Below are 26,243 nucleotides of genomic sequence, written 5' to 3' on the forward strand. Positions count from 1 at the left end.
ACGGGACGACAGGGTAGTAAATCAATACATAACTGTATTTGGAAACCAACCAAAGCCCAAATTAGCAGAGGGGAGGGGTGAAAATCTCTCCCTTCTCCAGAGTCCTGAGGGTGTTGGGCAACATATAAACTCAACAAATAAAATAAGTAAATCAAATAAATAAATCCAGATTAAATCCCAAAGCATTAAAACTTGGCAAGATGAACAAGAGTTTCCAAGGCCAGCCAGTTTTTTGGTTCACTTTGAAGCGAGAGCCCTGTCCTGCAAACATAGGCAGTGGGGGAAAAAACACACAACGGGCACTTGGTGCGCACAAAAACATATTTCGGCTACTGTGCGGGCAAGCTTCGCTTTGTCGGTGCCCCTGGGAAGTAGAGATTATCGGCTGGGAAAATCTGAGGGCAGGTAAACCCTCACCCCACACCCACACCCATACCTGCCCTTCTGCAACATGGGGGGCGGGTGGGGGGACTTTTCATTTTGCACAGGTTCTAAAATTCCTGGGGGCTTAAGAGAAGGGAGGCTTGGTTTTTTTAAGGGGGGGGTGAGTCTCGCTTGCAAGGGGGTTAAGCCGTCAGCGTGGCAGGTAAGTGATGACAAAGCAGCTACGTGGTGCTTAAGGGGGAGGGAGCCCCCGCTCCCACAACCCACCCGCCGTTCTCCCCCGCCAAGAGCATCTCACAGTAGTGACCGGTTAGTTCGGGGAGGGGAAAAGAAAAAAAAAGAATAAGATAAAATGTAAGCCGAGCCTCGGGGGGGAATTAGGAGTGTGCAGTTAAAAAAAGAAAGAAAAGGAAAAAATAAAAATAAACACAGCGAGGTAAGAAAAAAAGGAGAAAAACCTTCCAGACAGATCATCCCCAACTTCATACTGATAGACCCGAACGACACGACGATAGGCTATGCTATTCAAAGGAAAGAAACCGTGTGAAATTCCAAAACAGGAGAAGGGAGAACATGGAGAGAGAACACGCGAGTGCACAAACACACAAACACAGACACACACACACAGAGGAACATGTGGCTTACAAGTCTTGACCAAGTTTAACACGCGTTTCTCTTCATGCACTCAAACATTTGGTCTAGCGCAGAGCTCTGCAAACCTGGCAACTTTAAGACTCGTGGACTTCAACTCCCAGAATTCTCCAGCCAGCCATGAATGATAGAGTTGGAAGAGGCCAGAAAGGTCATCTAAATCAGTGTTTCCCAACCTTGGCAACTTGAAGATATTTGGACTTCAACTCCCAGAATTCCCCAGCCAGTGAATTCTGGCTGGGGAATTCTGGGAGTTGAAGTCCAGATATCTTCAAGTTGCCAAGGTTGGGAAACACTGATCTAAGTGAGGGTCAGCTATGCTGGCTGGAGAATTCTGGGAGTTGAAGTCCACAAGTCTTAAAAGTTGCCAAGTTTGCGGACCCTGGTTACTCTAGCAAATGGGAGGGGTTTTGCCTGGCGTTCCCTGCTAATCTATGGGGCTGCGGTCTGGTTTCCCCTTAGAAATGGATGTGGCCGTTGTCGTGAGCTGCAAGAGATGTGGCTGTTTGCGCTGCCGATCCTCCCAAAGCGTCTCTGCGGCCCTCGATCCTGACTCCTTGCCTGCTGCTTTGAACCCGGAGAGGCTAAAAGGCTTATCTGCATGCATGTAGGAGAGACCCTAGGTCAGGGGTCAGCAACCGGTGGCTTCGGAGCCCCACGTGGCTCTTTCAACCTTCTGCTGCGGCTCACTGTCACCGGTCGGTTCCACAATTGATAGGGATTTCGGTTAGGACAGGCAGAGGAAAAAAGATGCTAAGAGGAGATTCTGGGGTGGGGTCACTGGACTTCTGGCTGTCTCCAGAATTTAGGGGGGGGCTTCCATTTAGGCCAGTGATGGTGAATCTGTGGCAAGGGTGCCACAGGTGGCATGTGGAGCCGTATCTGCTGGCACGCGAGCCATTGCCCTAGCTCAGCTCCAACATGCATGTATGTGCCAGCCAGCTGATTTTTGGCTTTCACAGAGGCTCTGGGAGAGCATTTTTGACTTCCAAAGAACCTCCAGGGGGAGGGCGTTTTTATCCTCCCTCGGCTCCAAGGAAGCCTTTGGAGCTTGGGGAGGGTGAAACATGAGCCTACTGGGCCCACCAGAACTTGGAAAACAGGCAGTTTCGGTTTCCAGAGGGCCTCCATGGGGTACGGGAAGCTGTTTTTGTCCTCCCCAACCATTGCATTATGGGCGTGGGCACTCGCGCATGCACGATAGCGCACACAGATGCTCTTTCGGCAACCGAGGGGAAAAAAAGGTTTGCAATCACTGGTTTGGGGCCTTTGTGGTTCTTTGGAGTGTTTAAGGTTGCTGACCCCTCCCCTAGGTTGCATTTTTGTCCCTCGACTGATTAGGATTCAAGGGGCAGCCACAACATCTTTCTTTCGTGCATGTGCGAGGGAGACAAAGGAAGGTGGGTAGGGTGGGGAAAAAAAACAAGGAACACAACAAGAAAGGTATATATCATAACGCAGTCACAATTTGGCCATTCGGTTGTTGAGTCTGTGCGCTTCTACTCTCCCCGTCCGTTTCCTCCCATTCTGTCATCCGAATTCCGGTTTGGTGCCAAATCGTGGTTTGTACTGCTAAGAGAAGCAGCTCAACACAATCAGAGGCCAAACCTTTGGGGCACCAGAAGCCACAGTCCACAATGTGCAAAACAAAGTGGAAAACGGGGGTGGGATGTCGTAGTCGTGATCTCACTGGAGAGGGAGGACCAGCTCCTTAACACCGGAAGAAGCCCAAGGAGCTACGGCAGGGGTTTCAAGACTCGGAATGCGGCCCACAGGGTGGCTTAAACCTGGCTAGAGGGGCCACCCTGGATATAGCGAAAGACCGGACCGCGATGCCTTTACCAGCGAAAACAGAGCTCGCAAGGGCCACTCACGGCCCCGTTTTCACCGGTAGAGGGTTGCAGGAGGCTGTCACAGCCAAAAGTGGAGCTCGTGAGCTGTTTTCGCTGGCAAAGTGCTTGGGCCTCCACAGGCGGCCCCCCACAACGCAAGTGGCATCATGGTGGCCATGCCCACCCCAGACCAGCGGCCCCTAATGAAATTGTGTTTCGACACCCCCGAGCTATGGTGTCTTTTATTTCCATGGTGGCAGAAAGGGAATAAATCACTTAAAAAGAGTCAAACCCACCATCCTGTAGAACAGGGGTCCCCAAACCTGGCAACTTTCAAGATTTGTGAACTTCAACTCCCAGAGAATTAACATAGAAACATAGAAGACTGACGGCAGAAAAAGACCTCATGGTCCATCTAGTCTGCCCTTATACTATTTCCTGTGTTTTATCTTACAATGGATATATGTTTATCCCAGGCATGTTTAAATTCAGTTACTGTGGATTTATCTACCACGTCTGCTGGAAGTTTGTTCCAAGGATCTACTACTCTTTCAGTAAAATAATATTTTCTCATGTTGCTTTTGATCTTTCCCCCAACTAACTTCAGATTGTGTCCCCTCGTTCTTGTGTTCACTTTCCTATTAAAAACACTTCCCTCCTGGACCTTATTTAACCCTTTAATATATTTAAATGTTTCGATCATGTCCCCCCTTTTCCTTCTGTCCTCCAGACTATACAGATTGAGTTCATGAAGTCTTTCCTGATACGTTTTATGCTTAAGACCTTCCACCATTCTTGTAGCCCGTTTTTGGACCCGTTCAATTTTGTCAATGTCTTTTTGTAGGTGAGGTCTCCAGAACTGAACACAGTATTCCAAATGTGGTCTCACCAGCACTCTATATAGCGGGATCATAATCTCCCTCTTCCTGCTTGTTATACCTCTAGCTATGCAGCCAAGCATCCTACTTGCTTTCCCTACCGCCTGACTGAATTCTGGGAGTTGTCCACAAGTCTTAAAGCTGCCAGGTTTACAGACCTCTGCTCTAAAAGATGGACAAGCAAACTGGTCGTGACAACAGAGAGACAGGAAATGAACCTAAACTCAGGTGATACAGGGGTTCCTCCTCAAGAGGTCTGGTTCGGTGTGTACCAGACAAGGAGTCAAGTGTCCCCCGAGGAGACGGATATGCTCAGTTCATCAAGAGGCATAAAATGGAGGAAGGTAGCTCAGGATGGCATCTCAAGTAGTAGGTCAATGAGGAAGAAACAGAAGACACCACGATGCCACTACGGTGGACAGGAAAAGGTTGTCTGTGTGCATGTGTAGAGAGGGGCAGGAGGATCTCTTGTTTCTCGAGGCCTGTGACCTAAACCCAAATGTCGGATTAAGGGCCCGCTTGCAGAGTCGAGACATCAATGGCCGAACCAGGGGGAACTCTGCTAACACAGTTGCCTCCAGCACAGCAATGGCACGAAGAAGCGAGAGCGGTTGGGCGGGGAATTTTTTTTAAAAAAAATTAAATATGGGGAAATTTATACTGACCCATCGAGCAGGTAGGTTCTGTAGAGCGGGACCATTTTGATTGCGGTGGCACGGGAGAAAAACAGCAAGAAGGAAAGAAGAACAAAAAAAGAAGGCACGTCAGTAGGTGTAGGCACAGTTCACAAGTCAGCATCAAATCAAGTTTGTTGCAGAACAAATAAAAACACACATCCAGTTAAAAATTCTAGGATAAAGTAATAGAAACATAGAAGACTGACGGCAGAAAAAGACCTCATGGTCCATCTAGTCTGCCCTTATGCTATTTCCTGTATTTTATCTTACAATGTATATATGTTTATCCCAGGCATGTTTAAATTCAGTTACTGTGGATTTACCAACCACGTCTGCTGGAAGTTTGTTCCAAGCATCTACTACTCTTTCAGTAAAATATTATTTTCTCATGTTGCCTTTGATCTTTCCCCCAACTAACTTCAGATTGTGTCCCCTTGTTCTTGTGTTCACTTTCCTATTAAAAACACTTCCCTCCTGGACCTTATTTAACCCTTTCACATATTTAAATGTTTCGATCATGTCCCCCCTTTTGTAATAAACAACAGATTAAAAAAATCTGTATTCAAATAGCAATTTGGCATCCAATCTGTCAGTTATACCCATGGCCTAACTATGCCATAATATTGACCCTTAAACTGTGAGGCCACAGTCACTAAATACTAAAATACAAAAGAGCAGTAATGCAAATAGCTATGGTTATCATATATTTTGGCATATAAGACACACCTTTTTGCCCCCCCAAAAGAGGGTGAAAACTTGGGTGCGTCTTATGCACCGAATGTAGCCCCACCCAGTCACCCCCACTGCCTCCCAGCAATTTACCTCCTTGAAGCAAACAGTGGAGAGCCTGATTAGCACAAGGCACTGTATCGGCTTCCCAGCCAGCAGCTGATGTAGGCTGCAGGCAGGCCATGTGCTAAAATGAAAGTGAAACTAAAACTGCAAGGAGGCAAATTGCTGGGCGGGAGAGGCAGAGGCAGGATTTTATTTTCTTGTGCTAATCAGACTGCTGAAACTGGATGCAAGGAGGTAAGTCAATAACTATAAATGTCTATAGAATGTTCAAATTATTACTTATTTTTTAAAGACTGCTTTATTATTGTTCTAGACAACTTAACCAAATGAAGAAGCTTTTTCAAATACAGTGTTCCCTCGATTTTCGCGGGTTCGAACTTCCATGGTTTTTCAAAAATATTAATTAAAAAACACTTTATGTTTTTCCCCCATACCACGGTTTTTCCCGCCCGATGATGTCATATGTCACTGACAAACTTTCATCTGCCTTTAAAAAACATTTTTTAATAAACTTTAATACATAAACATGGTGAGTAATAATCTAAATGGTTGTTAAGGGAATGGGAAATTATAAATTTAGGAGTTTAAAGTGTTAAGGGAAGGCTTGGGATACTGCTCATAGCCAAAAATAGTGTATTTACTTCCGCATCTCTACTTCGCGGAAATTCGACTTTCGCGGGCGGTCTCGGAACGCATCCCCCGCGAAAATCAAGGGAACACTGTAAATGATTGATCTGAAGAGGCCCAGTGCTATTGTATCTTCTTTTAAACAGCAGAGAATAACTAGACTTCCAGAAAACCACATCAATTTTAACAGCATCTGTACAAGTACAATCTGAAATGTAACAGTGTCCTGTTTTAGTATTAAGATAAGGCAGCAGAGTTAAACCACGACTTAGTCATGTTTGGAGTAGATCTATTGAAATAATTGGGAAGAGTTAATGTGGCTACATTTAAGGAAACTTTCTGGCATTAATACACTGCCCAAATGTACATTTCTCCAATTCTTTGCTATTTCTATGGGCAAGACACACATGCACAGAAATACACAGCAAACAGTATATATCATCTGTGCTGTTTGCTGCAAGGAGGCAAATTGCTGGGAGGCAGAGGCAGATTTTTTTCCCCTTGTTTTCCTCCCCCAAAACTAAGGTGGGTCTTATTCTCTGAAAAATATGGTATTTATTCTGGGCTTTAATGGCTGTAATAAACTTGGTTTGATTTGAATTCACCATCAAATTTGGGATCTGAAACCCAAATTTCCAAGCCCATTCTAACCCTTGGATAATGTATAATTACTGGTAGTCCCCGACTTATGAGCACAACAGAACCCAACATTTCTGTCGCTAAGTGAGACATTTAAGTGAATGTTGCCCCATTTCTATTGCCTTTCTTGCCATGGTTTGTTAAGTGAATCACTGCAGTTGTTAAGTGAATCGGGCTTCCTTGTTGACTCTGCTTGTCAGGTGGTCACAAAAGGGATCACATGACCCTTGGGACAAGGTTGACTCAGCCTTCCATCCTTCCGAGGTGGGTAAAATGAGGACCCAGATTGTGGGGGCAATATGCTGGCTCTGTTAAAAAGTGCTATTGCTAACATGTTGTAAGCCGCCCTGAGTCTAAGGAGAAGGGCGGCATAAAAATCGAATAAATAAATAAATTAAATAAATAAATAAATCGTGACCGTCATAAAGGTGAGTCCATTGCTAAGCCTCTGAATTTTGATCATGTGACCATGGGGAAGGCTGCAATGGTCGTAAGTGTGAAAAACGGTCATAAGTTTTTTTTCGGGGGGGGGGGGGTTGTTGTAACTTGTGAGTGATGACCAAACGAACTTAAATGTTGAGGACTACCTGCATTGATTGGGCAATTTAGCTTGGGGAAAAAATCTAAATATGAGAGATTTTTTTTCCTCCCCAAAGGTGTCTTTAATTATTGTGGAAATTTTGGAGATGATCACCAAAGAGCTAAATTTGGAAATAAAAATACAACTACCAGCAAACTTCTCCTTTCAGAAAATAAGTTGTTTCCAGAAGAAGCCGAGACCAAGGAACATTCAGGGGGCATGAAGAGGTTAACAACTGTCAGTTTTGGTTCAAGGCCTAGTGTGATGGGCAAACCCAGCTTCCTTAATTCAACAAGCCATGGCTGGATACAGTGAAGCCGAGCCAGCCCTGGAATCCGCACCTGGTCTCCTGGATCCACTGGTGGAAGGCATTGGCATGCTGAGCAAACTCCTGGCGCAGTTTATCGTTCTCCTCCTGCCTGCGCTGCTCCTTCTGAAGTTCCAATTCGCGTTCCTGGAAAAAAAAGGAGAACGGTGACACGGTGTCAATCTTAACATTTCTGAAGGAAAGGTCTGAGTGAGTAAGTAAGTAAGTAAGTAAGTAGATAAGAAGGAAGGGAGAAGGGCAGCCTATAAATTTAAATAAGGAAGGAAGGAAGGAAGGAAGGAAGGAAGGAAGGAAGGAAGGAAGGAAGGAAGGAAGGAAGGAAGGAAGAATGGAAGGAAGGAAGAATGGAAGGAAGGAAGGAAGAATGGAAGGAAAGAAGGAAGGAAGGAAGGAAGGAAGAATGGAAGGAAGGAAGGATGGAAGGAAGGAAGGAAGAATGAAAGGAAGGAAGGAAGAATGGAAGGAAGGAAGAATGGAAGGAAGGAAGAATGGAAGGAAAGAAGGAAGGAAGAATGGAAAGAAAGAAGGAAGGAAGGAAGAATGGAAGGAAGGAAGGAAGGAAGGAAAGAAAAAAAGAAAGAAAGAAAGAAAGAAAGAAAGAAAGAAAGAAAGAAAGAAAGAAAGAAGGAAAGAAGCTCTGGAGTATAAGACACATCTTAGTTTTACGGGAGGAAAATAAGAAAAAAAAATCTGCCTCTGCCTACCAGCATCCATCAACATTCATCTGGCTAGTGTGTGTGAGACAGTTGAGGGCTGTTTGGAAACTGAAACAGTATTTGCTGTGTGAACAACAAGGAAGGAGACAGCAAAGAGCCTGGTTGTGGCTTAGCTCAACCGTTCTACACTAAAGCTGCATACTGCTCTGAAACTAAAACTGAAACTCCTCTCCTCTGCTTGTGATTGCTGCTGCAAACTCTGACACGTCCTTGCAGGAAACAGCAAGGTCAGCTTCAGCACATTATTGCAGCCTGATTCAGCACAGACAGCTGATTGGTGGGTGGATTGTCCTCCCGAATATCCCCAATCAGCTGTTCCAGGCTGCAGGGATTGCCACAGACCATTGCCGACTCTGTGCATTGCCTTTTTGGCTACATTTGGTATATAAGACACACCCAAATTCTCACCCTCTTTTAGTGGGGGGGGGGGGCGAGGTGCATCTTATACTCTGAAAAATACAGTAGGTAGGAAGAAAGGAAGGAAGAAAAAATAGGAAGAAAGGAAGGAAAGAAGGGAGGGAGGAAGAGAGAGAGAGAAATGAAAGACGGAAGGGAGAGAAAGAAAGGAAGGGAGAAAAGAAGGAAGAAAGGAAGAGAGAAAGGAAGGGAGAAAGGAAGGAAGGGAGAGAGAAAGGAAGGAAGGAAGGAAGGAAGGAAGGAAGGAAGGAAGGAAGGAAGGAAGGAAGGAAGGAAAGAAGAGGGGGAGGAGGGAGGGGGGAGGTCCCTCTCCATGAAGGTCAGGAAGGGAGAATAACCTTGATGATTTTCTGCAGGTTCCTCCAGGTCTCCTCCAGAGCTTCCATCGTGAACCAGGTGTAAGGGTTGGAGGCCACACGGAAGCTCTTGATCTGGCGGTCCAGCTCAGCCAGCTGGTTGAAGTCGGCCTGGGCTGAGCTGAGCGAGGACCGGAAGGCGTCATGAGCTTCTCGCAGCGCCTTGATCTCTTCCAGCGAGTTGCAGCGCACTGGGTCGGTCAGGTCCTCTTCCGCGTTCTCAAACCAGCTGTTAAAGGCCGAGGCTTTCTTAGCGAAGGTCAGGAAGAGGTCCTCCACCTGGAAAAGAGGACAACCCTCAAACATCTACCAAGGATCAGAAAGGGGGCTGTTCTGACCCAGCTTCCCCAAACACAACAAACCTTCCAAAGTCTAAACAATGATTCCTTTATTAGGAAGAGCCAGTAGTCACTTTCGCTCACACGCACGCACAAACCCTTTTGGCATGTGAACCAAAAAAGATTTGCCATCACTGGTGTAGGGTCTGCTCCTAGAGAAGAAGGTTGGACTAGAAGACCTCCATGGTCCCCACCAACGGTATTCTGATTGATTTAATGTTTAAGGCCTTAAATATGGTTCACCCAGTGAAGGGCTGCAAATTTTTTTACTACCACACTGTGGGCATGGCTTATTTTGTGGGTGTGGCTTGCCGGCCATGTGACCAGGTGGGAGTGGCTTTATGTGAAACGATGGGTTAAAAGTCATGTGACTGGCTTAAAGGTGGCCAATTTGATGTCACTCACGTCAAGGGTTAGAGTTAGGGTGCTTGACCTCACCTCAAAGAGATACAATTTCCCCATCTATTTACTATTACTGAACATCCAAAATATACTCTTTAATTCTATCTATATGCCATATGTGTACATACATATTACATATAGGCACAAAATATACATTATCTACTATATAAAGTGCATGTACACACACGCACTGCTCTACTAAAATTGTACACACTCAACCTCATTTACTACGATAGGAAAAATATTCCCTGAGCCCAGAAGGGGGAAAAAAAATTCAAAATTTTTCTACCAGTTCTGCATACTTGAGCGTACCCGTAGGAGCCCATCACCGGCTTCCCACACTTCCCTGGCAAAAAGGAGATTTCTAAAGACTTTTCTGGCAAAGCCGAATGGCCTATTGGGGGGCTTGAGGGGGAATGATTATTGCAATGCACTCTACATGGGGCTACCCTTGAAGAGTGTTCGGAGACTGCAGATAGTCCAGAATACAGCCACACGAGCTGTTATGGGTGCACCTTGGTACGCCCATATAACACCAACACTCCGCGTGCTGCACTGGCTACCGATTAGTCTCCAGTCACAATTCAAGGTGTTGGTTATTATTATTATTATTATTATACTATAAAGCCCTACATGGCTTAGGGCCTGGCTATTTACGGGACCATCTCCTGCCACATACCTCCCAGAAGCCTATTAGATCGCACAGAATCGGCCTCCTCCAGGTCACATTGATTAAACAATGTAGGTTGGTGGGACCGTGGGGGAGGGCCTTTTCTGTGGCCGCCCCAGCTCTATGGAACCAACTCCCCCCCCTCCCCGATGTTCGCACTGCTCCCACTCTACTGGCTGTTCGAAAAGCTGTTAAAACCTGGCTCTGTCAACAGGCCTGGGGGCTGTGAACCTAACATCAGACGTGCCTTAATTCATGTTCGTTTGGTATGTATGTTGTTAGTATCGACCGGTTTTAAGAAAATGGGTTTTAGCTACAGTTTTAATTATTAGATTTGTTTCTGTATTGTTTTATTGTTGTTGCGAGCCGCCCCGAGTCTGCAGAGATGGGCAGCATACAAATCTAATAAATTATTATTATTATTATTAGATTGATTTGGGGTTTTTTAATGGGTTGTTAAAGTTATGGGGTTTTAATTATTATCGTTGTTTGACTTCTTTTTATTGTATTATTGTATTGTTTTTGTGTTGTTGTAAGCCACCCGGGATTGGGTGGCACAGAAGTCGAATAAATTAAGTTTATTTAAATTAATGCTGCACGCCTTTTGCTCACCTTTCGGAAATGTTCTTGGGCCTCCAAGAGTTTTTTCTTCCGGGCGGCTGAGTTGGCCAGCAGTTGGTTCCAGCGTTTCATGAGCGACGCGTGTCGAGCCTCGATGGCCTTCGACTGGATGTGCTTCGCGGCCAGCAGCTGGTCCTTCAGGGTGGTGATGTTGGCGATGCCTTCTTGGGCGAAGGCGTGGAGACCAGCATCAAAGGTTTCCTGCAAGGTTGAGCCGGGAGGTTATTTGGCGGGACCCAGGAGAAGAGCCTTCTCTGTGGCGGCCCCGACCCTCTGGAACCAGCTCCCCCCAGATATCAGAGTTGCCCCCACCCTCCTTGCCTTTCGCAAGCTCCTTAAAACCCATCTCTGTCGTCAGGCATGGGGGAATTGAAATTTTTTCCCTTCCCCCTAGGCTTATAGAATTTATACATGGTCTGCTTGTTTGTATGATTGGTCTCTTAAATTGGTGTTTTTTAGATTACTTTTCAATATTAGATTTGTTACATTGTTTTCTTTATTGTTGTTAGCCGCCCCGAGTCTTCGGAGAGGGGCGGCATGCAAATCTAATAGATAGATAGATAGATAGATAGATAGATAGATAGATAGATAGATAGATAGATAGATAGATAGATGATAGATAGATAGATGATAGATAGATAGATGATAGATAGATAGATAGATAGATAGATAGATAGATAGATAGATGATAGATAGATAGATAGATAGATGATAGATAGATAGATAAGATAGATAGATAGATAGATTAGATAGATAGATGATAGATAGATAGATAGATGATAGATAGATAGATAGATAGATGATAGATAGATAGATAGATAGATGATAGATAGATAGATAGATAGATAGATAAATAAAATAAATAAATTAAATAAATTAAATGAATAAATGAATGACTCTGGGTACAGAAGGAAACGCCGGAGGGAGGGCATCCTTGCTTGTGACCGTCCTTCCGCAAAGAAAAAATCCCCCCTCCTTTCGCGGCTACACACCTGTTTGGTGAGCAGGGTCTGCACGGAGGAGAGGTCTCGGCCGTAATCGTCCGTCTTGAGGCTGTTTTCTTTCTCACCTAGAAAGAGATATGTCCTGGGTTTATTTGCATCCCTCTTTCATCTTTTATAAAATAACTCAAAAGTAGAGAACATCTCCAACACACCTTCCTCCCACCTATTTCCCCCACAACGACCAGCCTGTGATGTGGGTTGGGTTGAGAGAGAGATGGATTGGCCCAAAGTCACCCGGATGGCTATCTCAGGGCTAAGGAGGGACTAGAATTCACCATCGCCTGGCAATTGGGCCCAAACTCACCCAGATGGCTTTCAGGGCTAAGGTGAAACTAGAACTCACTATCAACTGTGGCAATTGGGCCCAAAGTCACCTAGCCAGCTTTCATGGCTAAGGTGAGACTAGAACTCACATCACCTGGCAACTGGGCCCAAAGTTACATGGCTGGCTTTCGTGGCTGAGACTAGACTTGAGACCGCCTTCTGCCGCACGAATCCCAGCGACCGGTTAGGTCCCACAGAGTTGGCCTTCTCCAGATCCCGTCGACTAAACAATGTCGTCTGGTGGGACCCAGGGGAAGAGCCTTCTCTGTGGTGGCTCCGACCCTCTGGAACCAGCTCCCCTCAGAGATCAGAGTTGCCCCCACCCTCCTTGCCTTTCGTAAACTTCTTAAAACCCACCTCTGCCGTCAGGCATGGGGGAATTGAAACATCTCCCCCTTGCCCATGTAGTTTTTGTGTATGATTCGATTGTGTGTTGCTTTTTATATATTGGGGTTTCTTTTTGGGACTTTTTAATCTAAAACTGTAATCTATATTTTTAAATATTAGATTTGTTACTATGTACTGTTCTTCATCATTGTTGTGAGCCGCCCCGAGTCTGCGCAGAGGGGCGGCATATAAATCCAATACATCTAATCTAATCTAATCTAACTCACCATCGCCTGATAACTGGGCTCAAAGTTACATAACAGGCTTTTATGGCTAAGGTGAGACTAGAACTCACATCACCTGGCGATTGGCCCAAAGTCACCCAACTGGCTTTTATGGCTAACGTGGAACTAGAACTTATAGTCTCGTGGTTTTGAGCCAGGTGCCAATACGTTTGTTTGCATATTCCTTCTTTCTATCCATCCATCCATCTTTCCATCATCTATCTATCTGTCTGTCTGTCTGTCTGTCTGCCTGTCTGTCTGTGTCTGTCTGCCTGTCTCTCTCTCTCTCTCATCCATTCATCCATCCATCGTCTATCTAGCTATCACTGGGGTTTCTAAGCATTCCCACCCCTCAACCGTCTCTCAGGCCCTTTTCGGAGTGTAGCCCTCCTTCCCTCCCGTGGTTACCTACCTATCCATGACTCAACCACATCTGCTTTCCAGTTGAACTGGAGGAAGGCGGAGTTCTCATCCAACTTGGCCTTCCGCTGAGAGGCTGCCCTCTCCAGATCGGACACTTTGCCCTTCAGGCTCTTCATCTTGGCGGTGATGTTCTCCTCATGGTGGTTGTTCTGAAGGAACAAAGGAAGAGAAACGTAGACCGTTTACTTGTGGCCGAGAGGAGGCTTTCCAGACCTTGGGGAAATCCTTCACCCAGAAAGACAAGTTTAAAAAAAGAATGAACACTGTATTTTTTGGAGTATAAGACGCACCTCCCCCCACCCGAAAAGAGGAAATGTTGGTGAATCATTTTTATTTTATATTTTATATTTTATATTTATTATTTTATATTATTTTATATTATTTTATATTATTTTATATTATTTTATATTATTTTATATTATTTTATATTATTTTATATTTTAATTTTATATTATTTTATATTTTATATTTATTTTATATTATTTTATATTATTTTATATTTATTATTTTATATTATTTTATATTATTTTATATTATTTTATATTATTTTATATTTTAATTTTATATTATTTTATATTTTATATTATTTTATATTTTATATTTATTTTTTATATTATTTTATATTTTATATTTATTTTTTATATTATTTTATATTTTATATTTTATATTTATTATTTTATATTTATTATTTTATATATTTTATATTATTTTATATTATTTTATATTATTTTATATTATTTTATATTATTTTATATTTTAATTTTATATTATTTTATATTTTATATTTATTTTTTATTTTTTATATTATTTTATATTTTTTATTTGATTTGATTTGATTTCTATGCCACCTTATTCCCTAGACTCAGGGCGGCATATAAAAATCAGATCAAATCAAATATAAAATATCAAATAAAATATCAAATAAAATAAAAACAATTCACCAACATTTCCATTTTTTAGCCATTTTTGGCCTCCCGAAGCCCATTCCCCCATCCCATTTTTGTGAAAAATGGGGTGGGAAGAGGGTTTAGGAGACCCACAGAGTGCTCTCAGGGGTTGGGGGAAAGGCAATTTTTTTTTGCAAAAAAATGGGCAAAATAAATATGGTCCATTTTCCACAAAAATTGGCATTTTTGCCTTTTCCCAGCCTCCAGGAGCTCTCTGCAGGCCTCCCAAACCTCTGTCCATCCACACCCACACACCTTTTTTTTTTTTTTTTAACAAAAAACAGGTGAAAAATGGGTCTGTTTTTCCAAAAATCCGGGGTACGCAGAGGGTTTTGGAGGCCTGCAGAGAGCTCCTGGGGGCCGGGGAGGACAAGAACCTTTTTTTCTTATTTACCGCTTTGAAATCTTGGTGCGTCTTAATAGTCTGAAAAATAGGGTATGCTAGATTTGGCAGGGTGTAGAAACAGGATAGGCGAGGGGAAAGTCTACATGACTTGCCAAGAGGAAAGGAAGTGGGATGTATTGATTTTTTTGCTACTCTCTGAGTTGGGAAACGTTTCATTACCCAACCAGGTAACATCATCAGTGCTAGAAGGGAGTGGGTTTGGGGAGGAGGAGGTGGTGGAAGAGAAAGAAAATGACTGTGGAGAGCTTCGTGTTCTCTGAACTTGGTTGTTTTCTTGAAGACATTTCATTACCCAACGAGGTCACATCTTTCAGTGGGAAGCTCCCAACCCCAAAGGTGCTTTTTCAAGAGGCCACTGGACTTCCTCTTTTTCTTTCAGAAGATGTTTCAGAAGAGGAAGCCTCTCGGATGAGAAGCTAAACATCTTGTGAAAGAAAAACAAGGAAGTCTTGTCTTTCTAAGTGTTGCATTGCCTCTGTACAAATCAATGGTGAGACCACACTTGGAGTTCTGTGTACAGTTCTGGTCACCGCACCTCAAGAAGGATAGAATGGAACTGGAAAAGGTGGACAAGGCCATTGGAGCTGTGAGTTCTGCCACCTGCTTACTGGATCCGTGTCCCTCCTGGCTGGTCTCCGCCAGCAGGGAGGTGACATGGAGCTGGGTCCAGGAGATTGTCAACGCTTCTTTCGGGGGGGGGGGTGCCCTTTCTGGATCCCTACAAGGAGGCACTTGTGCGCCCCCTCCTCAAGAAGCCTTCCCTGGACCGGGACTCACTGCTCACAGTCACTCCTGCCCTCATCACCTCGAGGTTCGATTACTGCAACGCTCTCTACAAGGGGCTACCTTTGAAAAGTGTTCGGAAACTTCAGATCGTGCAAAACGCGGCTGCGAGAGCCATCGTGGGGCTTCCCAGATTCGCCCACGTTTCTTCAACACTCCGTGGCTTGCATTGGCTGCTGATCAGTTTCCGGTCACAATTCAAAGTGTTGGTCATGACCTTTAAAGCCCTACATGGCATTGGACCAGAGTACATCCGGAACCGCCTGCTACCGCACGAATCCCAGCGACCGATAAGGTTCCACAGAGTTGGCCTTCTCCGGGTCCCGTCGACTAAACAATGTCGTTTGGCGGGCCCCAAGGGAAGAGTCTTCTCTGTGGCGGCCCCGGCCCTCTGGAACCAACTCCCCCCAGAGATTAGAACTGCCCCCACCCTCCCTGTCTTTCGTAAACTACTCAAGACTCACTTATACCGCCAGGCATGGGGGAGTTGAGACACCTTTCCCCCAGGCTTTTTTATACTTTGTTTTATGTGCTGTTTGGTTTTTTAAATAATGATAGGGTTTTATATGTTTTTTAATATTAGATTTGTTCTACTACTATATTGTTTTTATTAACGTTGTGAGCCGCCCCGAGTCTTCGCAGAGGGGCGGCGTACAAATCTAATTAATAATAATAATAATAATAATAATAATAATAATAATAATAATAATAATAATAATAATAATATCTTTGTTGTGAGCTGCCCTGAGTCTATGGAAAAGGGTGGTATAGAAATCTAAACAAACAAACAAACCAGCTAGCCATTGGCATTTAGACTTATATACCACTTCACAGTGCTTTTACAGCCCTCTCTAAGCGGTTTACAGAATCGGCCTCTTGCCCCCACAAATCTGGGTCCTCATTTGACCCACCTCGGAAGGACGGAAGGCTGAGTCAACCTGGAGCCGGTGGTGTGATCTGAACCACTGAACTGCAGCTAGCAGTTAGCAGAAGGAACCTGCAGTGCTGCCCTCTAACCCCTGCGCCACCCCGGCTCTTTTGCGACTTCAACAGCCTAGGTCCTCATCTTGGAGCGCAAGAAACAGAGATGAGGCGGGTCCCTCAAGGTCGTGTCGAGTTCCCTCTCACCTTCTGGATTAGGTCCTCGCCGTTTGCACAGACGTCGTTCACCCGGTCCTTGTGCACGGTGAAATCGGACTCAAACGCTTCGTGTTTCTTCAGCAGGCCCTGCAAAGAGAAGGAGGGTGGGAGGGAGGCAGTTGCCGCAGCTGGGTATCGTAGCCTCTTCATAGCACACGGAGAAAAACAGCGACGTGGCACCGAACGCCTTCCAGATGGGGGAAGTGGAATTGTAAACGGGTTTGAACACAATTAAGCCCAATGTTTAGGTGAAGTGAGGCATTAAGAGACATTTGCTAAGTGAGTTTTGTCCCATTTTACAATTTTTCTCACTACAGTTGTTGAGTGAATCACTCCCATTGTTAAATTAGTGATGGATTAAAGTGAATTTGGTTTCCCCCCCCCCAGTGCTGTTGTCGCTTTGAATGGTCACTTAAACCAACCTCATTCATTCCTTCATGGCATTGAAGATAGGTAGGTAGGTAGGTAGGTGGGTGGGTGGGTGGGTGGGTAGGTAGGTAGGTAGGTAGGTAGATAGATAGATAGATAGATAGATAGATAGATAGATAGATAGATAGATAGATAGATAGATAGATAGATAGATAGATAGATAGATAGATAGATAGATAGATGATAGGTAGGTAGGTAGGTAGGTAGATAGATGATAGGTAGGTAGGTAGGTAGATGATAGATAGATAGGTACGTAGGTAGGTAGGTAGGTAGATAGATGATAGGTAGTTAGGTAGGTAGATGATAGGTAGGTAGGTAGGTAGATAGATAGATGGATGATAGGTAGGTAGGTAGGTAGGTAGGTAGATGATAGGTAGGTAGGTAGGTAGGTAGATGATAGGTAGGTAGGTAGATAGATAGATGATAGGTAGGTAGGTAGGTAGGTAGATGGATGATAGGTAGGTATGTAGGTAGCTAGATGATAGGTAGGTAGGTAGGTAGGTAGGTAGGTAGATGATAGATAGATAGATAGATAGATAGATAGATAGATAGATAGATAGATAGATAGATAGATAGATAGACAGACAGACAGACAGACAGGTAGGTAGGTAGATGATAGATAGGTAGGTAGGTAGGTAGATATATAGATGGATGATAGGTAGGTATGTAGGTAGCTAGATGATAGGTAGGTAGGTAGGTAGGTAGGTAGATGATAGATAGATAGACAGGTAGGTAGGTAGATGATAGGTAGGTAGGTAGGTAGATAGATGGATGATAGATAGGTAGGTAGGTAGGTAGATGGTAGGTAGGTAGGTAGGTAGGTAGATAGATAGATAGATAGATAGATAGATAGATAGATAGATAGATAGATAGATAGATAGATAGATAGATAGATAGATGATAGGTAGGTAGGTAGATAGATAGATAGATAGATAGATGATAGGTAGATAGGTAGATACATGATAGGTAGGTAGGTAGGTTTGTAGGTAGGTAGGTAGATAGATAGATAGATACATCTCAATTTCATTTATTTAATTAATTAATTAATTAATTATTCATTTAACATTTGATTCTTTTCTTTCATTCATTCGTTCGTTCGTTCGTTCGTTTGTTCTCTCCTAAGAATAAAACTCTCAATTCTGTGAGCACGTCTCCATTCGAAGAGGGAACCCCCGCTGCTCAAATCGACAATCCCACTGCTACACACTGCTCACCTGGGCAGGCCCCGACAAACCCCGCCGTTCTTGCTCACCTGTATGGCTGCGAGGGTGTCTCCATAGTCCTCGCTGGCCACCAGAGTCATCTTCTCATTAATCCAGGCCTCTTCTTCTTCCACGTTGGCCACAAACTGTTGATATTCCAGAGACTCCTCGAGCCGCTGACCGCTGGAAGAGGAAGCAGAGAAAATATGTATGTATGTGCGTGTGTGTGCATACACATATACATTCAAATCCCAGTAAAGGGTATGGCTAGCTGATGAGAGCAAAATAGCTTGAAATAGGTCTATACTAGTCTCCCTTCCTTTTCATTATCAGCAAAAATGTTGTCTATAAACACACAAACACACACACACATATATATATGTAGATGCGTAAATATATGATCTTCAACCTGTTTATCAAAGGAAGGCCCTTTTTCATATGCATTAATTATCTATCTATTCTACCCATCTATTATTATCATCATCTATCAGTCTGTCTATCATTATCTATGTCTCTATCTATCTATGTCTCTATCTATCTATCTATCTATCTATCTATCTATCTATCTATCTCTATCTATCTATCTATCTATCGTATCTATCTATATCTATCTATCTATCTATCTATCTATCTATCTATCTATCTATCTATCTATCTATCTATCTATCTATCTATCTATGTAATCTATCTATCTATCATGCATCTTCAACCTGTCTATCAAAAGGACAGCAGCCCCTTTTTCATTCCTGGGCGTTTTTGAAGGCTGTGGGGCTCACTGGTCCTTCTGTTTGCTGCTTCTTTGTTACTGTTGTTGTTTAATGACCCTTGTAGTCCCTTGTGGGGTAGAGTCAGAGCAACTGAATGCAGCTGAGTCTTTACTGGTCGGATGCCCTCCCTGTCACCAAAGTGGAGTTTTGTTAATCAGATATATTCTCATTGTCCCCAGACAAAGAAATATCAGCCCCTACCTAGGATCGAACTTCCAGCCTCCTGATTGTGAGGTGAGAGCTCCACCTCTAGGCCACTGCACCACCCTAGGCCACCTTTACTACTTGTTGACTTTACAAATTCTGCCACGGGGCCCATTCGGGTCTTAGTTCTAAGCAGGCCACCAATATCTGGGCCCTTACCGTGCAGCTGCCAGGCGCTTCAGCTCTTGCCAGTGTTCCACAAACTGCGCCAATCGCTGCTGGATTTCCTCCTTCCCGATTGTGTTGTCATCGGACAACTTCTTCCCTGTGTCCAGCACGCCCTGAGTCCAAAAAATACGATCACATATTGGGGCATCGCTAAACAGAGTAAGTCCTGTTGTGTCCCAGTGCTGTCCCTTACGCACACACCACTTTTGGCAAACAATCCTATTTACTACAAATAAATCATCTTATTGGCTGTGATAGAAAGTTCATGCAAAACAAAAAAGTTGTTTTCTCAATAAGTCAAAAAGTTACTTTCTGTTCTTAAGAGTTGGATGGATATCAAACTCCCAAAGTGAATAGGCAATTAACTCTGCAATTATCAAAAGTCACAGAAGTTGGCTAACTGCCCGGTACTAATCATTTTCACAGAGTGACCATCCAGAGTTCAGAAAGCAGGAAAGTCAGAACACGGCAAAGCTCCAGCAAGTGACTCTATGTGCTTACTCCTTAAACAGCCTCCGGGCGTGGCCAATTAGCCTGCAGTTCTACTCACGAGGAGACCTCCTCCCATAGAGCCAGTCATGCCTGCTAGCTTCCCCGCATGCCCTAGCATCAAGCAGAGGTGCCGCCTCTTCTCCTGAGTCACAGCTCAAATTAAGGAGGTGCAGAATGCCCTGGTTGGCTTCCAGCCACTGGCACCGAGCCCTCCTCACTATCGGACTCAGGCACCAAGTGCACAGGATGAACTGTCCACGCCACGATCATCTCCTAGTCCTCTGGATCCATGACCAGCTGCGCATGACATAGGTCACCCCCCTCCTCTGCTGAATGGTAGCTTTCAGGTTTACGTTTTCTTCATTTTAATAAGCTGTGATGCTTTTTAAACGTGTTGTACCTTCCTAAACCTTCCATTGCCACGCTCAATGAAAGAAAATTAACGAGGATTCCTTGGAAGGAGGCTCAGTGCCTCAGGCTGGGCAATGTCCGGGAAGCACTTGCAAAAGTTAAGAGCTCCAAGAGATGTCTTCCTCTAACACAAACTTTGCCCAATTGCTTCATTTTCTGCCCTCCAAGGTAAAATTTGCCCCCCTGGATCTCTAAAATTTCCAATTTTACAAAGTGGAACAGGTTATCAAGACAGGGCTAGGCTCTAGGCTTGCTTGCTTGCTTCCTCTCTTTCCCACCTCCCTCCCTTCCTCTCAATCCCACCTCCCTCCCCTTCTCTCTCTCATTGTCCTTCCTTCCCTTCCTTCTCTCTCACCTTCCTTACCCCATCCTCTCCCTCCTTTCCTTCCTCTCATTCCCTCCTTCCTTCTCTCTCATCTTCCTTCAACATTCTTCCTCCCTCCTTTCCTTCTTCTCATTCCCTCCTTCCTTGCCTCTTGTCATCTTCCTTCTTTTCTTCCTCCCTCCTTTCCTTCCTCTCATTCCCCCCCCTTTCTCATTTTCCTCTCTCCTCTCCTCCCTCCTTTCCTTCCTCTCATTCCCACCTCTCTCTCTCCCACTCACCCTTCCCTCTCTTCTCATCTTCCTTTCTTCCTTCCTTCCTTTCCTCTTTCTTCAAATTTACACAACCGCCCAATTTACCACACAGTGACTTAAGATGACGTTTTCATTATTCCCAGATGGAATTCTCTCTCTCTCCTTGCCCCACTTCCAAAGCTGCCCCCCCCTCGCACCCCCAACTTCTTTACCTGGATTGCAGGTTCGTGCGCCGCCAATTCTGCTTCCAGGCGCTTGTGTTTCTTCCTCAGGTTCTGCACCCCAGTGAGGTCCCTCCCATAATCTTCCGAGCTAACCAGCAGCTTCTTCTCCCTGGAGTATTAAAAAAGGGAGGAACAACACAGAAAGGAGTCAAATCGAAGGTCCTTCCAGGAGGGATTTTCAAGATTCACCATGTGCCCAAGTCCGTACTTGATCCAGGACTCCTCGTCGTCCATATCTCGGAAGAACTGGTGCAAACGATGGGATTCGTTCAGCTTTGCCCTCCGGCCAGCCGCCATGTTCTTAATCCGCTGGAAACGCCCATTGATGGTGTCGCGCTTGTCCTTGACTTGGGAGGTGTCAAAAGCACTGCTGGTCATCAGGCTGTCGGCTTGGCCATTGAGGTCCTTCAGTCGATCCTGAACGCAGACAGAAAAGAGGACCACATACCCCACCCAAGACGTGAGGAGGAGCTCTCTAGGAAGGAATTTTTGGCTTCCAGAGAGCCTCCCGGGGGATGGGGGAGGGCGTGTTTACCCTCCCCTGGCTCCAAGGAAGCCTTTGGAGCCTGAGGAGGGTGAAACACGAGCCGACTGGGCCCACCAGAAGTTGGGAAAAAGTCAGTTTCCAGCCTTCAGGGGGCGAGGGAAGCTGCTTTCACCCTCCCCAGGCATTGAATTATGGGTGTGGGCACCCAAACCATGTGAAATTCCAAAACAGGAGAAGGGAGAACATGGAGAAAGAACACGTGAGTGCACAAATACACACACACGCACGGGAACATGTGGCTTACAAGTCTTGTCCAAGATCAACACATGTTTCTGTTCATGCATCTACACATTCAGTCTAGCACAAAGGTCTTCAAACCTGGCAACTTTTAAGACTTGTGGACTTCAACTCCCAGAATTCTGGGAGTTGAAGTCCATAAGTTCAACTTCAATTCTGGGAGGAAGTCCACAAGCTATGCTGGCTGGAGAATTCTGGGAGTTGGGAGTCCACAAGTCTTAAAGTTGCCAAGTTTGAGGACTCCCTGGTTTAGATCACGAACATGCAATTCCCTCTGGGGATTCCCACCTCGTGGGCAGAGATGTCCGCTTCCAGCAATTGGTGCTTCTTCAAGAGGTTATTCACCGACGCCAGATCTTTCCCATAATCTTCAGAGGCAAGGAGAGCTTCCACCTGCAAAGAAGGCCGACAGGCTGATTGAAGAAGGGTCTCCGTATTTCCCCCGGACAGGGGTCAGCAACCTTAAACCACTCAAAGAAGCCACAAAGGTCCAAACCAGAAGCCCCCTAGAATGCTCGTAAAAGAGAGATTCACTTCTTCTCCTACCCCAAGCAAGAAAACATGACAAGAAAAGGACCTTGCCATGGAACAGAAGACGAGAGAGAGGGAGAAAATTTTCAGTTGTGGAATCGGGAGACACAGAAGCATTGAACCTAGCTCAGAGGTCAGCAACCTTAAACACTCAAAAAAGAGCCACAAAGGTCCTACAGGGTGTCCAGGGGGAAAGCATTTTGAAATTGCCCGATATTTCCCTGATATTTCCCTGCAACATGCGATCTAGTTAAGGCGCGGTCGTAGATGACATCATACCAAACAGCTAAGCCGTGGAGAAATATCAGTAGCTCCTTTTTGCTTGACTCTGCCAGGCAGCACGATCCCTTTTTTTAAAACATGATTTTCCCAGCTTTTAAACATTTTAATACAGTTTGGTTTTTTCCCCTGATTTATTCCGCTTTTTTCATGAATTCCCTGATAATTCCCTGATATTTCCAGACCACCGATTTCCCTGATCATTCCCTGATTTCCAGGTTTGCTGGACACCGTGTCCTAACCAGTGAAGGGCTGCTTGTCTTCGGTGCTCCTGGTGTGCCCTCTGAGGCCGTTGTGGGCGCACACGTGTCCAGTGGGCACGCAGACACCAATCGGTGAAAGATTTCACTTCTGTGCATGCTCAGCAAGTGAAATCTCATGCGAGGACACATACCCGGGGGGAAATTTTGCCGATTTTCACCGATATTTTTCTTTCCGCACATGCACAGAAGCAAACAATTGCCGAAAATTACTGAAATCTTGCTCACGCAAGTGTCCTCACGTGAGATTTTGCTTGCTGCACATTCGCAGACGCAAAATCTCACGCAGGGGCAAATGTGCTTGCATCAGGGACGCGCAGCTGCGCACGCCACCTGGAATTCCATGCGTGCACAAAAGCAAAAAACCCGGCAAAAATTGCATCCGCAGAAGCAAAATCTCGTGCAGGGGCACGCATGCATGCATCAGGGGTGCACAGCTGCACATATATCCCATTGTTTCCTCCAGGGACAGAGCTGCCCCCCACTGGTCTGTGTGTGTACATACAGTTTATATAGTAGATAATGTCTACTTTTGTTTGCCTATGTGTATGTACACATATGGCATTTATACATAGAATTAAATAGTATATTTTGGATGTTCAAGTAACAGTAAATACAGAGGGAAATTGTACCTCTTTGAGGCCAGACACCCTAACTCTAACCCAAACCGTTGATGTGAGCGACAAGTTGGCCACCTTTAAGCCAGTCACATGCTTTTTAAGTAAGATTGTCAAGCCACTCCCACCTGGCCACATGACTGACAAGCCACACCCACAAAATAAGCCACGCCCATGGTGTGGTAGTAAAAAAATTTGCAGCCCTTCACTGTTGCTGACCCCCCTGCTCGAGGACAACTGTGGGTTTCCCATATTCAACTGTGTCCAAGGCCTCGTCTCACCAGAGACCCCCCCTCCCCCCCAAGAGAGGATGAGAAGGGAAGGAAGCTACCTACCTCGGAAAGCCAAAAATCGAAATCCTTGATTCCAGTGTTGAAATTCTGCTGCCTGTTGGCTTCTTTCAGCTTCTGGCTTTTCTCCGCCGATTTCTGCACCAGGAACTCCCACTGGTCAGCCAAGGCTGCCAAACGAGCCTGCCATGGAAGGGAAGGAAAGGATTCCAGGGTGGGACAAAGCAGCCTGGGTTGGGGAGCTTCAGACTCCCCTGGAATCTGTCCCAGGCAATTGAGCTTGGAAGCTTTAACCACACGGAAGGAAAAAGGGAACTTATCAGCCCAGCAGGAGGAAATTCTGCCACCTGAATCCCAGCGAACAGTGAGGTCCCACAGAGTCGGCCTTTTCCGGGTCCCGTCAACTAGACAATGTCCTTTGCCAAGGCCTAAGGGAAGAGCCTTCTCTGTGGGGGCCCCGGCCCTCTGGAATCAGCTCTCCCCAGAGATTCATGCTGCCCCCACCCTCCTCACCTTTCGTAACAGCCTGAAGGCCTGGGGCAATTAAACCTTAGCCCCTGACCAACAAATGATTGTATGATTGTTGTATGAATGGGTGTAATTGATTTTAATATAACTAGGGATTTTAGATACTTATGTAATTTTAATTTAATTGGATTTAATTTATTGTAATCTACTGTTATTTATATGTTGTAAGCGGTATAGAAATCCAATTAATACTACTATTACTACTGTATAGATCAAGATACAATAAGAATAGTGTTTTTCCTTTTCTTTTCCACTCCTTTTTTCTTTCATTTTTTCTTTTATTCTTTTATTCTTTTTTTTTTCTTTCCTTCCTGGGCTTTTAAAGAGACATAAGTTTTTGTTTTGTTTTTTAAATAAATTTTATTGATTTTTTTAAATTTTTACAGAAAGATAAAACATAAATTCAAAAACATAAATGTGTGTACCATCACCAAACAAAATCATATGTCCCTCCACCGGGGAAGATTAAATTCTATATCTTTCATTCTTTATAGAGTGTTTGAATTTTATTTTTTACATTTGCATCCCTTACTAATATTAATATATGATTTTTAACCTTTTCCCACCGCCTCATTGTTGCTGCTAATTTCTCTTCATTATAATTATGTCATCTAATTTCCATAATTTCGTAGTGAATGTGATCCACCATGTACCTGCACCAATTTTTTATCGTCCATTTATTAGCATCTTTCCACCCAAGCACTATAGTTGCTTGGGCGCTTTCTATTGCTGCAGTTTTAATTTCTTAAGAGACATAAGTTTGGATATTTTCTATTATTAAGGGCAGTTACAATAAAATGAGGGTTTTTTTTCCCCTCAAATGAAAGTAGGAATGTGTTTTCTACGAATGCTAGAAACAGACTGAAGCACGATGGCATAGTTAGGAAAAATAGCAAATAGCCAAGAGAAATTTAGATAGCTATAGCACTTTAAATATAAATGAAAGCGAAGAACATTATCTAAAATCCGGATGATAGCATTTGGAAAGGAGGTAGCACAGGATGAATGATATACAGTGATCCCCCGCTCGTTGCGAGGGTTCCGTTCCAGGACCCCCCGCAACGAGCGGGTTTTCGCGAAGTAGCGCTGCGGAAGTAAAAACACCATCTGCGCATGTGCAGATGGTGTTTTAAACTTCCGCAGCGCTAGCGAGGAGCCGAAGATTGGGGGGCGGCGCGGCTCTTTTAAAACATCGCCGCCGACATGGGGGGCTCGCTAGCACCCCCCCGAATCCCCAACCCGGGTTTGGGGGGGTGCTAGCAAGCCCCCCATGTCGGCGGCGATGTTTTAAAAGAGCCGCGCCGCCCCCCCAATCTTCGGCTCCTCAGCGGCGAGCGAGCGAAGCCAAGCCGGCAGCAATGTCGCCGCCGCTGCAGCCAACGCGCGCTACGATCTTCCGGGCCAGCCAGGCTCAGCGGATCAAGCCCGGCTCCTCTCGGCCCAGCATCCCGGGCCAAGCGGCTGCCTTCCGTCACTGAGCCTGGCTGGCCCGGAAGATCGTAGCGCACGTTGGCTGCAGCGGCGGCGACATTGCTGCCGGCTTGGCTTCGCTCGCCGCTGCAGCCAACGCGCGCTACGATCTTCCGGGCCAGCCAGGCTCAGTCACGGAAGGCAGCTGCTTGGCCCGGGATGCTGGGCCGAAAGGAGCCGGGCTTGAAGATCGCAGCGCGCGTTGGCTGCAGTGGCGAGGGTTTGCGATGGAGGGTGGAGGAAGCGGCCATGGGAGGGCGAGCTGCCTCAGGGAGGAGGATCGGGTGGGACCAGGTGGGGGCTGGAATTTCTCCGCCAGGGCGAAGGGCGGGCGAGCAGCGAAGGGCGGGCGAGCGGGTGCTGGGGAGGGCTTCTCGCCCTCCCGCCAGCAAGAGGGGGAGCGAACGGCGTGGGCAGGCGAAGGGCGGGCGAGCGGCAGCGAGGAGTTTGCGTGGGCGGTGG

The 26,243-nt window shown here is 45.3% G+C and overlaps 1 protein-coding gene across 4 annotated transcripts in view; it reads right to left on the reverse strand.

Annotated features, from left to right (window-relative positions):
* The window catches only part of SPTAN1 (spectrin alpha, non-erythrocytic 1), a 119,176-nt gene that overhangs the window by 14,608 nt on the left and 78,325 nt on the right, over positions 1-26,243 (reverse strand). For all 4 annotated transcript variants that reach the window (XM_070758862.1, XM_070758861.1, XM_070758860.1 and 1 more), the window contains 13 exons: positions 23,829-23,966; positions 22,095-22,199; positions 21,231-21,439; positions 21,011-21,131; positions 19,311-19,432; positions 18,231-18,363; positions 16,538-16,636; positions 13,263-13,422; positions 11,904-11,980; positions 10,903-11,112; positions 8,863-9,159; positions 7,405-7,517; positions 4,411-4,428 (listed from right to left, as the gene is read on the reverse strand). In XM_070758862.1, coding sequence (XP_070614963.1) covers positions 4,411-4,428; positions 7,405-7,517; positions 8,863-9,159; positions 10,903-11,112; positions 11,904-11,980; positions 13,263-13,422; positions 16,538-16,636; positions 18,231-18,363; positions 19,311-19,432; positions 21,011-21,131; positions 21,231-21,439; positions 22,095-22,199; positions 23,829-23,966 — 1,802 coding nt within the window. The remainder of the gene's footprint in view (positions 1-4,410; positions 4,429-7,404; positions 7,518-8,862; positions 9,160-10,902; positions 11,113-11,903; positions 11,981-13,262; positions 13,423-16,537; positions 16,637-18,230; positions 18,364-19,310; positions 19,433-21,010; positions 21,132-21,230; positions 21,440-22,094; positions 22,200-23,828; positions 23,967-26,243) is intronic.

This window comes from Erythrolamprus reginae, chromosome 8 (genome assembly GCF_031021105.1).
Source record: "Erythrolamprus reginae isolate rEryReg1 chromosome 8, rEryReg1.hap1, whole genome shotgun sequence".
NCBI classification, from domain to species: domain Eukaryota; kingdom Metazoa; phylum Chordata; class Lepidosauria; order Squamata; family Dipsadidae; genus Erythrolamprus; species Erythrolamprus reginae.